The following is a 13,231-nucleotide window of genomic DNA, read 5'->3' on the forward strand; positions in this document are numbered from 1 at the left end:
TCAGACACTTTTCACTATCCTCAAGCCCTGCCTGCACAGGAAGCCGGCCACTAAAGATAGACTGCCTGTGGGAGACATAGGGACATAAGGGACCTCTGCTAGCTGTGCAGCAGGGTGAAAAAGGGTGGAACAGGAAAAGGAGGAAGGCAAGTTCCTGGATTCCAAAAACCACAGTTTGTCTAGGTGCTACTTTCTCCCTTATTTAGCACATAACTTTGTCATATGACATCCCTTTGCTGACCTCTTTTCCTTTTGCATTTTACCCCGCATTCAAAAGTCACCATCTAAAACTTTTCTCCATGGGTTAGAAACTTTAAGTTGTCAGGGACTGAATGTGCCCTGTTTCCAACAGTTTCTGGCAGTTCTCTGCTTTTATGGTGTAGTCATGGTGAAACCTGAGTCATCTGAAGATGGTGCCAGTGCCAAAGAACTGGGGAAGGAGCTTGTTGACAAGCCAGGATGGCAAGGAGCTGGGCTCAAGTAACTGCTGGGCACCCAGGGCCACTGTCCTATTGGGACAGGAGAGCTGCCCCAATCTTAAATGTGTTTATACAAATTTCCCCAAACTTTACAGTTCTAATGAATACTTTCTGTAGCAAGAGTGTTTAGAGACGGCCCAAAATATAAAGCATCTCCCCGGAAAATTGTTTCTCACAGTTCTGAGTAGCAACACCTAGCTTTTGCATGTGCCAGAATTCCTTTTTTTCCTTTTCTCTCTTTCTTCCTTTTTTTTTTTTTTTTTTTTTTTAAACTGAGAAACCACAACATTTTCCTGGACAGGCAAACAAAATAACCTTAATTTGTGTTTTAAGTAAAAATCGTTTCCCTCCTGTTTCATTCACAGACATTAAACTATCCAGAAAGTACCTTGGTTTGGCCTCGTGTGTGTGTATATGCGTGTGTGTGTGCCATTTCTCTAAAATTATGACTCATAGTCTGGGGGACAATGATTGATTTTTTTCCAGTTCACATAGCTGCTCTGAATTTCTCCTCACAAGGATGGGCCTGTTTATTCACTCTGGGCATCGTTGGTAGAGCGCTAGTGTAAACAGCCCGAGGAACCCGGTGGGCTGGGGAAGCGGGCGCCCTGTGTTCTCCGCGGGGAGCAGGGATGCTGGGGGCCAGGTGGGGCCGACCGCATTTAGAGACCGCTTTCGGACCCCCCCTGGGTTTGCGATGCCTGCCGGAGCAGCCAGAAGCGCCATTGTGATGCCGGTGGGAGGGGTGGAGCCACCAAGTCCCGTCTCAATTTAGACTTCTCACTCCGCTTCTAGGCGCGCCCATTTCAGATTGCTAAACTCCAGAGTCAGGGGAAAAAAAAAAAAAGCGGGGAGGAGGTGGAAAGCCACACCCCGCGGCGCCCGCGAATTTCCCCAGGAGCCGACGGTGGCTCAGGCAGACGCGGCCGAGATGCGGGGCCCGGGGCTCCTGACCGCCGCCCACCTCGCGTGCGTGTGGACCGTGGTACTGGCCGCGGCCCCCGGGTAGGAGCGCGGGCGCGGGGCGCGCGCGGGGCGCGCGCGGGGGGCGGGCGGACGGGCGGGAGGGGGCGGCGGCCGTGCGGCCGCGGGTGGGAACCCGCCGCGCCGCGGCACTCCCTAGCCAGGCACCGGCCTGGAGGCTTGACCGCCTGTCGCCTCAGCGTGCTTCTCCACGGGACAGTTACTTTTTCCACCCGTGAAGTTGTTGAAGCGTCTCTTTGGCCGAAATTACTTTCTAGAGAGTCCTTCTAGTTTTAGTCCGTGTCGCCTCTGCCTTTTCCTCAAAACAATTTTTTTTTTTCTTCTCCCACACAGCGTGCCTTCTTCTCCCGAAGGCACATGATCTATTTTTTCCTAACTGTCCCAACTTCGGCATTGGCAAGGTGGGGCTGCAGCGACTGAAGTGGTTCAGGTGCAGACACTGCAGGAAGATAACTAATGAGACAAGCCGCATATTGGAAAGTGCCCCACTCCTAAAGGGTTTTGCAGTTGAGCCTTAACCCCTGGCTTGGGCAGAGAAAGTGCTGTTTTTGCTGACTTTTATGCCCTGCTACCCCTGGGCATTTTACCACTGGCAGTTTAATTTCAGATGGTGTCTCTCAATCAGTGGTATTTGTTAGATGATGTTTTCTGGGGCAGATGCCCAAGGACGAAAGTTTGAATAAAACCCGCAAAGTGTGTGTGTGCGCGCGTGTGCGCGTGTGCGCGTGCGTGGGTGTTTAAGCCAAAAAAAAAAAAAAAATCACACTGGGATGAGGTTGTCTGTAAAGGAGAAGCTTAGAGGCTTATAACTTTGCCACTAACTTCTGCATGCCACAGTGTATGCCATCCTGTGCTGTTTGTGGCTTATAAAATGGAAATAACACATGCCCTCCTCTAGTGTACAGGAATTACTGCATTAAAATTGATTTATGGGATTTCTTGTTTCCATAGCATTTCAGTGCAGTTGCTAAATGGAGAAGTGGGGGCAATACTGGGATAATTGGAACAATTGGAACTGACACAGTATGGAGGGTCTATCTCACTGTCTGTGAAATTTGAGGATTGGAAAAGAATGCAGATGTAAAGATAAGAAATTGTGTTTTTCTCTTGTTGGGAACTCTTTAGGCCTAGGTTTCTGGTGACAGCCCCAGGGGTCATTAGGCCTGGAGGAAATGTGACTGTTGGGGTAGAGCTTCTGGAACACAGCCCCTCCCAGGTCACTGTGAAGGCTGAGGTCATCAAGATGGCAGCCAACCTCACGGTCTCTGTCCTGGAAGCAGAGGGAGTCTTTGAAAAAGGTAAGATAAACAGCACAGAGTCTTACCCTTCTGTAGTAATAATTGGAGTATGTTAATAAAGCCATGTGCTACGGTGGGTAACAGAGAAACCCCAGAGTTGCAGTGTTTTATGTAGTACACTTTTAATTTTTGCTCCTGTGGAGTCTAAAATGGTGTTCTTGTATGCTCTTCCAAGAGACCCAGGTTCCTTCCACTTTGTGGCTCCCTCATCAACATGTGGCTTCTGAGACTTCAGGGAAAGAGCACTGAGTTTCTCATGTGGGAGGTTTTTATGGGATAGGCCTAGAAGTGGCTCATTATCAATTCTGTTCCTCTTGTGATGGCCACGTGGAGCTGCAAACGAGGCTGGGAAATGTAGGCCGGTGACTGCCCAGAAGAGGAAATGGGCAAACTTAATAGTCTGACACAAAACCGTATTTATATAGCTTACATAAACCATATGCAACTGTGTTTCTTTATATTTACTGAGTGCTAAGGATGTTAATAAATAGGCTTGTGGAAAGGAAAAGAGCTACACAATGTTAAAGTCCAGTTTTATGGAATATTTCTTAATTTTTAAAGTACGGGGGAAAATGATATAAATGTGGGAGCCATTTGTGAAAGAACCCACTTCCCTTAAGTTTGGATTCTAATCTGGTTTAGGGTTAAATTGGCTCAGTGAATGTCTTCTTTTTCAATACTAAGGGAAAAATAATTTTGGGGATAAATACCTTAGCTTTTTTTCCATTAAAATGAACCTTTATAGTATTTTTTTTTTCTAATTGAAAGAGAAATATATGCTCAGTGCTTACAACCTGATAAACCATCCTGGAAGTAAAGGAAATAAGCAAAGATCACCCATAATCCTAACCACCTACCTATAAGCACAATTAACTGGAAGCATGTTTAGATGTTTAGTCAGAGGGCAGAAATTGAGGCATCAATGCCTATAATGTTAAGAGTTATCTTAAAAAATTAATTTAAGGGCACATAATTAAGAGTGGAAGGGATTTCACAATACTTCATTAGATTAATGTTTATCCTCTACCAGCATAGAGAAGTTAACACTATCGTGAAAGGAGATAAAATCAAAGTTTATCTATATCTCCACCAGAAGTTGACTGACTAGGTGGGTAAGTTTGGGATAGAAGTCAGCAAGAAGTGGTGTGTACAGGGGCCAAGCCACTTTGTCTTTCATAGGAGAAATGTAAGGAAAGGAAGGTGGGAGGCCTTGTTTCCCTGGAGAGGAAATGTAGATTAGGGCTAAAGATCTGAGATTGTCTTAGCACCAGTTGCATGATCTCCTGCAGTAACCTAACTGTTCCGAGCCTCAATTTCCTCATTTATAAAATGGGGGTGATGAAACTTACTTCCCAGGGCAGGTGTAAAGTGAAAGTCAGTGTCTAGCATCTATTGGGAATTCAGTAAACAGCTGTTAATATTATAAGTAGTAATACTGAAGAAGATGCAGGGAGCATTATTTCCTTTTTATATGGGAGGAGACCTCTGTTTTTGTTTTTGAATTATTATTTCTGAAAATGAATGAATCCTGGTCTTATGATAATGGCTAAAGAAAATATTGAAATACTAAGTCAGGGAGGATAATATTTCATGTAGTTCCACATTCATTATTTACTAACTAAAATTTATCATCTTGGCTCTACTAGTGTGGCAGTTTTACTGCAATGCAGAGGTCCAGAATAACATGGATGATTTTAATAAATGTTTGGGCTTTGCTGAGATGTTTGCATGTTCTTATTTTAGAATTTCTACTGCATTATCTTTTCTGCAATCTCCTTTATCAGGCTCTTTTCTTTTTTCTGCAAATAGTACCAACACTGTGGTGGGGGGAAGGGGATATTGTGGCTCATTTTTAAACTTTATTCTTAGATTTTTCTTTTGGGAAGAGAGTTGGTCATATGCCTCTGGGAAGGCTAATGTGCTCAAGACTGCATCAGACAACACTGTCCTGAGAGCAGAATGGATCTTTGAAAAAGAGAGAGAGAAAATGTACCTCTTTCAATGGGTGTTTTTTGACTCTGTTGACGTACAGTTTCATTGAAAATACCATTTCTGGGAGTACTCTCTCTCTTTCAAAGGAGAATGTTACTCTGTTATCAGAGGCTATGAGTCATTGTTCTCAAAGCAGATGCTTCCTGTAATGTTAGGACCTAAGGACCATGACTTTTTTTTTTTATTTGACTTCTCCAGTTGGAGCAGTACATAGACAAATGAGCATTTTAAATCAGTGCATCTTCGACATCCAGAGATCCTCCTAGGATTCAATGTTTTCTCCCTTGCCACATAAACACAAACACATAAATACACCTTAGGTCTGATTATTTCATCACTTTCTTATGAGGGCCTCCAGGAAAAGGTTGGTTCTAATAAAGATTCATCTTCCAGCAGAACCGGGTAAGGAGGGGGGGACTATTTCTGGGTGGCTGTTTCTAACAGTCCTGGTGTTTTTAGAAATTCCTGGGGCAGAGCAGTGTTCCACCATAACCAGAATGCATTTGTAACCTAATTCGTGTCAGAAAGGATAATAGCTAAAGGATTCACATTGCAGAATATGCCTTAAAAAAGGGATGGATGAAACAGGTGAAGGGGATTAAGAATACACTTAATCTTGATGAGCACTGAGTAATATATGGAACTGTTGAATCACTACACTGTACACCTGAAATGAATATAACACTGTCTGTTAGCTACACTGGAATTAAAATTTTAAAAATGGAAAAAATAGAAATAAATTTTAAAAAAGTCAGGAAAGTATGGCTTGTCCTCAAGGAAGAGTTCATTTATTTGTTTGACAGATACAGGGAAAATTTTGTTTACATTTCCATCCTTGAGGCCAGCAGCATTGATTACATTAGAGTTAGCTTATTCGTTTTTAAATATATTAATTCTACATTTATTGGGATCAATTATGAGGTTTTTTGGGTGAACAATGGCCCTTTAGAATAAGTGTTTCTACTAAGCTTTGTGGCATTCTGTACAGGTGTCTTAATGCCTCCTCAGTGGTGAGATTCAGACATTGAAGTGTGCTGGTCATTATCCCTGCCACTACCCTACCGTACCCTACCATCACCACCACCACCACCACCTCCGCCCTCATGGCCACCGTCATCATCATCCTCTTTATAGTGAAAAGAGCTAAGTTCATAGTCTTCCATTGTATAAAATAGTTAAGTGGACATAATTGACAAAACATGGTGAAAATTCAGCAGGTCGTAATTACCAGAGGAGAGAAGATGGAGTAGCTTTTGGTATTTGAAATCAAATCAGACTCTACATTGGGTGGAGAGTGAGTCTGTCAATTTATTTCTTCCCTTCTTGGTTTTTATTTTTTCCTTTGGTGTGATGTTACCCTGGAGTTCCATGCCAAATCAAGAAAAAAAGTTTAAGAACACTTGAACTCATGGGTCAGATATGAGAACTGTCCTCTTACCTGTGAAGGCATATGGAATGATTGAATTATTTTTTAATGTCCTAGAAATCATTCTTTCTGCTTTATTCCCCTTCTCTTTCCACAGTTTCAGATGGTCATTTGTAAACTTTCAGTGTTTCTCTTGAGTGAGGTTTGCCTCAAATGATAACCAATACACCCTTTCCCCTTATTAATGAATTCCCTGTTGATGGTTTTACATAAACCTGATTTAAGAAAAAAACCTAAACAGAAAATGTCAGTGGAAACCTTGGCTGTTCTGTAGGGCATCTTGTGCTACAGTGGGAATTCATTGTTTATTTATTTATGGTGCCAAGCCTACTTCCATCTTCCCATTGAGGCATTGGCATGAGACTTACTCTATGAGTGTAACCATATTATTTATTAATTGCTTTTTCTTTTTGCTTTAAAATCTTGGAGAGTTAATGGGGTGTTTACTTCCTATTTTTTAAAAGTTAAAAATTCTTGGGGTGCCTGGGTGGCTCAAGTCAGTTGGGCATCCGACTTCAGCTCAGGTCATGATCTCGCAGTTTGTGAGTTCAAGCCCTGCGTAGGGCTCTGTGTTGACAGCTCAGAGCCTGGAGCCTGCTTTGGATTCTGTGTCTCCCTCTCTTTCTGCCCCTCCCCTGCTCATGCTCTGTCTCTCTCTCTCTCCTTCAAAAATAAATAAACATTAGAAAAAAAAAGTTAAAAATTCTTCTTTGTCCTTTATTGTCTTTCTCACATTGATGATAGGGTGTTTTATTTTCTATCTTGATCCAGGTAAGGGTGGGAAATCAATATTTCTCAAATTTGAGATATTAGCTGAAAAACTTAAAAAAAAAAACATCCAATTCAGTTTGGATGGGCTTTCTGGTGGATACAAAGCTCCTGAGCGTACGTTTCATGGCTTGTAGATCAAAATCAGTCCCACGGTTTTTATGAGAGTAGATTAATTAGTGTGTGGGCAGGTCTCCCAGGGCAGGTTTTCACAGGAAGCTTTGCCAGTAGAACTCAGTCTGAACTTGTAGTTTTGTGAGAATTATTTTTAAAGGGTGTGGACTGTTCATTCACATGTCTTTACTATTGTGTGATATGTATTTATACGTATATATGTGTGTGTGTGTGTGTGTGTGTGTGTGTGTGTGTAAATATGTACATGGTGCCAGAGGATAAAGGACCATAATGTAATCACGATGTGGTTAGACTCTGAAGCCAGGCTACCTGAATAACCTTCCATTAGTGATTGTATGTGGTCAGTCATGATCTCACCAGGCTTCAGTTTTATTATCTGAAGAATAGTGGTTCCTGCCTTATGCAATTACATGGTTATTGTATGGATTAAGTGAGATAACATGTTTATAGCACTTAACACAGGAATTATTCAAGAAAATGGTAGCTATTGTTATTAAAGGTGAATAGCAACAATCATGACAGGCAATTATTAATCATCAGTTGGGATGATCTTGAACTGGGAACTCTATAAAAGGCACATCACTAGGAGGAACTGGGAAGAGATTTAACATATTAAATACTGAGTTTCCTTACAGTGCCAGGGACTTAATGCACAATACTTCAGTAACCTTGTGACGAAGGCACTATTATTTTCATTTTAGAGATGAAGAAACTGAGGCTAAGAGAGGAGAAATAACTTTCTGGAGTTAACAGGGTAAATAGTAAAGCTTGACTTTGAAGTTGGTTCTGTTGGTTCTGAATTTGCAGGTTTATACTGCCTGAACAAAAACATGGCATATTTTTTGTTTGCCTTACTTTGGGGTATTGGTGCAATGTTGCATCAGTCACCTTGCTGTAAAATTATTGTCGCGTTTGCGTGTGGTGATTTAGTCCTGGATCTAATGAAATCTAATCTGGATCTGAAGAATCACAATGAAATGCTAGCTCTCCACCTAATTTACTTGGAGCTTCACAGAATTTTGGATCTGGATGGGACCTCTGAGATAAGCCAATTCATAAATTATTCAGTCAGCAATTTATGGCTGAGGAGACTAAGGCATGGTGTTTGGTGACTTGACCAAGAGTTGAAAACATCACAGGCCCCCAGATTTGCAGTCCAGTGCTATTTCCATTAGACTCTAGGAAATTTTCCTAACACATGGAGAGCTCTGCGGAAGGCCTAACATATGGAGAACTGTGTGTAAGACCTAGGGTGTATTTGCAAATGTTGATTTTCCTGATATGGAAGAAAATAAGGCTAGCTAAGGGGTTTTAAAATGCTTACCTGCATATTTGTGCAAGTTTCTTATTTCAGCTCAAGGTGGAGTTGCTCTTTATGGACTAATGGTTCTACAGGGGGTGGGGGTGGGGCTAGGAGCCTCATAGATCTTTCTAACACTAAATCCTGTGGCTTTCTCCAAGTGTGAGTTGTATTTATTAGAAATGCAGACTCAGGGTGCCTGGCTGGTTCAGCTGGTGGAGCATGTGACTCTTGATGTCGGGGTTGTGGGTTTGAGCCCCGTGTTGGGTATAGAGATTACCTGAAAATAAAGTCTTGAAAAAAAAAAATAGACTCATGTCCACTCCTTCAAGACATTGGTAAGGTCCAGGAATCTAAACTTTATGTTAAGCAGTCATCACAACTGATTAAAATGAGAATTAAAATGAGAATGACTCGTCTTCAGCATCTCACGAATTGCTTCTGACCAAGTAAGTGCTGGAAAGCCTGAGGGTGAGAGACATGCCCTTGCAAGTCTAGAATGATTCATGGCTGGCTGAGAGAAGTCTCCTCCTAGACTTCCGTATTTGCTTTCAAGCAACCCCCATCCCTAAGCATTGGGGTTCATTTTATGCGGTAGAGAAGCATATTTTGGGGTTTGATTATGAATCAGTGACTGAGTGAAGCTGAAAGTGAACATACTGATTCTTCAAACTCCAAGTTAAACATGTGCTGCTCCTCTTCTAACACGAAATGAGTCACTCCTCCAGTGACTCACGGAGGGGTTGTGGTGGAAATAGAAATCAGATCCTGTAAGAATTTGGGCTGGGTTACCGTTTGATCCTTTATGTTGTAAAGAGGGCTTTACAATGCTGAAACCAGTTGTTTGCCCAATGACATTTCCCCCCCATTAATTTATTATTTATCGGTTATTTGCTCTGAGCGTGAATGAATGGGGGCGATTGGGGAATAAGAGAAAGGAAGGATTAAAGGAGGTTCAGAGACTCCGGAAGGATAACATAACATATAATATTTAAAATGCAGAAGGCTGGAGAATTTTTATTTCTTTTTTGTATAAAAAATTCAATGTGGTTTGTAAATAGTGCTTCTTGTGTGTGACCCTGTGTCCCGTACCATTACCTTTTACATCCAGAGCTATACAAATGCCCATTCATAAATGTTCTACTTCTGCTGATATATTTGGCATTTAGTGGGAACAGTCATTTCACATACTAGGGGAGGGAAGGGTGTGCTGGAGGAAAGAGCTGATGGCTGGGAGTGGTAGTCATGGGGAGATAGAGGTTTGTGTGTCTGTTTTCTGAAAAAATGCTACATTCTGCTTTAAAGTTTAGGGAGACATCCAGGGGGAGATGTACAGCAGATAGTTTTGAAATTGCAGCTAGGGAGAGAGTTTAAGGCATTGTTTTCACAGAGGCAGACAATATTCGAAGTCTTGGTGGGAACATGTAAGATGCACAAGAGAGACAAGCCTATGGAACAAGACTGATGATAGAAGCTTGGAAGAAGGAAAATAAATCAATGAAATGGACAAACAGTGAGCAGCCAGAGACTGGGATAGATTGAAGATGGTAAGATGTTTCAGAAGCCAAGGGAAGAAAGTTACAAAAAAGGAAAGTTTTAATAGTCCCAACTGTCCCAGAAGGTCAGAGAAGAAAAGACAAAGACAGAAAAAAGAACATTGGTGATCCTCAAGTGAATGGTTTTAAGTTGAATCAAAAGCTTAGTTTTAAGTAACAAAAGGGTGGTGAGAGAATATGAGGGTAGGCTACTCTTACCAAAGTTTGATGGTTTAAAGGAGAGAGGTAGATGGTCTTTTAAAATGTACAGTAGAGAGGTAAAAGTGGTGGCTGCAAAAGGGGATGGGTGGATAATTCATGGATAAGAAATGGTGGGATCAGGATCAGGAGCACAGGTAAGTGGATTAATCATTAAAAAAAAAAAGACTTGTACTTTTTGTTTTGATGCAAGAAAGAGATAAGGAAAGAAATATTTTGAGGGATGAACTTGAGATGAGGAATAAAATTGAAATACAGTTTTAGGAAGACCTGCCTCTAAATTGTACACATCTGGTCATCTCTTCATAGGAAGTGGGGATATACATTATAAGTAGTGGCCTATTGGAGAAAGAAGTGCAGAATTGGAGATATTCGCTGGTGGTGTCCAAATGGGCCCCTGCTGGATTGTGGGATGTTGGAATGCAAGGGCTAATACTTGTATTGGTATTGGGGGAGGGAGCACAGGAGAATGAAGAGAAAGGGGTATTTATGGTGGTAGTATGCTTTACTTGAAGCTCGAAGGGATGGGGTAGTTATTTTATTATTGCCATGAGGTTGTCAGTGTGAGTAAGAAGTGGAATTGTAATATATCATCTCTTGGTCTGGGCTAAGATGATCATCATACCAAAGGTGCAATGTCAAAACTTGACAATCAGAAGGAAATTATAGTGGGTCTGGTCTTGCTCTATGTCTTGCATTCTTCATTTCTCTTAGGAAAATTCCATGACTTGACTTTCTTCCTTTGAAAGGATGAGGGTGAAATTGGCCAAAGAAAATTTGATGGGGGGAGTTGGGTAGGGAGGTAGTGGGCAGGTCCTTGGGTCTTTAGTTCTGAAGAAAATGGCTCATGAATTAATCTAAAAACCAGAGTGGTAAAGAGTTTGGACACAAATAAGGAGTTATGTTTTTTTAAGAGTACTTGATAGCTGTTGGTAGCAGGGCAATATTGGGAATTTATATTTATGAAAATGTAGCTGGCAGAAATGATTTAATATGATAAATTTAAGTTTCGCTGAAATTCTTGTTAAATCTTCTTAGGAATACAGTTAAGACAGGGCATTACTATTTTGAGAATTCCAAATATTTATTAGGCATCAAATTGTACATGGCACAGTATTGGGTAGGGTAAATATTTGGCTCCTCAAGGGGAAACAAAATAGGTTTCGTTTCATGTGCCATCTTGAGTTGATGGTAGAGGCTGCTTGGAGTGTCATATTGATGGTTTCAAGGTCAAGTCTGGGTTCACTGGAATAGAGTGGATGGATTAGCTGTGTCTGCCCTGGGCATGGGAAGGGGGAGTATGGTATGAATGCTGCAAATGAATGTTGGGTTGAAGAGGGATGGTCTTCTGCAGGGCTACATAGGGGCTTGAGGTAATCACAATGCAGATAAGAGGGGAAAGGTGAAAGAGTGGATGTGTTCAAATACTAACACAAGAGTGTACTAAGCTACAGAGGAGGGGCAGGGACGAAACATGAGATTTCGTTTGGACTAATATTTTGGAAGTGATAGCCAGGTCTGTTCTGTATAGTTTGGGAGACACAGTGGGTCAGAGTGGGGGCTCTGGAACCACACTGGAATTGAACCCTGTGCACTACGTTTTACTACCTAAGTGGCCTTGGGCAAGTCACTTCATTTCATCTAATCTCGGTTTCTTTATTTGAATGATGGCAATAATAACAATACCTACAATTAGGGCATTGGTGTGAGTATTACATGAAACAGTGCTTCAGAGCTGCATTGTGCAATGTGGTAGCCACGAGCCACACGTGGGTTTTGAGTGCTTAAAATGTGGGTTGTGTGAGATGGCCTGCAAGTATGAAATAAATACTGGATTTTGAATACTTCATACCAAAAAGTGCAACAAAACTGATAATTTTTTTAAACTGATAAATTTTTAATATTGATTACATGTTCAGTGATAATATTTGGATACATTGGGTTAAATAAAATATGTTATTAAAATTAATTTTACCCATTTCTTTTTTTCTTTTTTTAGTGCACTTCTTTAGAACATTTATCATAGTGTCTGGCTAAACACTGGAGAATGTTAGCTGGCTAAACATTCTAAACACTGGAGAATGTTAGCTGTGTCGTACCCAGCATTTCCTAGTATCAGATGTTAGTACCAATGCCACCCTTCTGAGCACACGCTGTGGCATCAGGCCAGGTCTCTGTTGAAGGCACTTTGAATTTTTTTTAAGTTTACTTATTCATTTTGGTGGGGGAGGGGCAGAGAGAGGGAGAGAGAGAATCCCAAGCAAGCTCTGCTTGCCAGTGCAGAGCCGGCTGGGGCTCGGACTCATGAACCGTGAGATCATGGCCCGAGTCGAAATGAAGAGCTGGACTTAACCAAGTGAGCCACCGAGGCACTTCGATTCTGACTTCGAGTGGGCCTTATTTCTTATCCCTTGAGAAAGGAGGAAATCTCCCTAAAAGGAGCATTATACCATAGGGGTTCAGTAAACTTTTTCTGTAAAAGGCCAGATGGTAAACATGATAGGCTCTGCTGCCTTATGGTTTTTGTTGTTTGTCTTTGTAGAGGCAAAGTAGCTATAGACTGCATAATAAATGAGCGTCCTCATGGAATTTTATGGCCACTGAATTTGGAATTCATATAATTTTCATGTGTCATGAAATATTACTCTGTTTCTCTTTCCGGCTATTTACAAATGCAAAACCATTTTTGGTTCACAAACTGTATGAAAGTGGGTGTGGGCAACATTTGGCCCGTGGACCGTAGTTTGCTAACCCTGACATCAAAAGTGCCCTGTACATTTAGTAGCCCAGAGTCTTGTGTGACTCTTGGTTTTTCATATGTATCGCACCTAACATTTAGTTTATACTGTACCATTTTATTTATTTTACTTTTAGTGGGTTTTGTTTGACCTGTTTATACTCAGTGGTCTAAATGGAACAAAACATCATTTATGAAACTCGTGTTTATTGAGATGTTTGTAAGTAAGGAGAGGCAGGAGAGAAAAAAAAAATTAAAAGGGTGTATATGGGACCAAAAGAGATTTGCTTTGTTTTGTTTTACTAGAAATGCTTGTCTTTTCTGTATAGATTGAATTCACTGAAGAGTTACTTAACCT

The 13,231-nt window shown here is 41.3% G+C and overlaps 1 protein-coding gene across 5 annotated transcripts in view; it reads left to right on the top strand.

Moving 5' to 3' along the window:
* Nucleotides 1–13,231, top strand: part of CD109 (CD109 molecule) — a 184,414-nt gene that overhangs the window by 37,397 nt on the left and 133,786 nt on the right. For 3 of the 5 annotated variants that reach the window (XM_042986670.1, XM_042986668.1, XM_042986669.1), the window contains exon 4: nucleotides 2,589–2,761. In XM_042986670.1, the coding sequence (XP_042842604.1) occupies nucleotides 2,707–2,761 (55 nt within the window). In that variant the 5' untranslated portion in view covers nucleotides 2,589–2,706. Of the gene's footprint in view, nucleotides 1–1,349; nucleotides 1,485–2,588; nucleotides 2,762–13,231 lie in introns of those variants that run through there. The other 2 variants (XM_042986667.1, XM_042986666.1) reach the window with 1 other exon arrangement.

Source organism: Panthera tigris, chromosome B2, assembly GCF_018350195.1.
Source record: "Panthera tigris isolate Pti1 chromosome B2, P.tigris_Pti1_mat1.1, whole genome shotgun sequence".
NCBI lineage: Eukaryota > Metazoa > Chordata > Mammalia > Carnivora > Felidae > Panthera > Panthera tigris.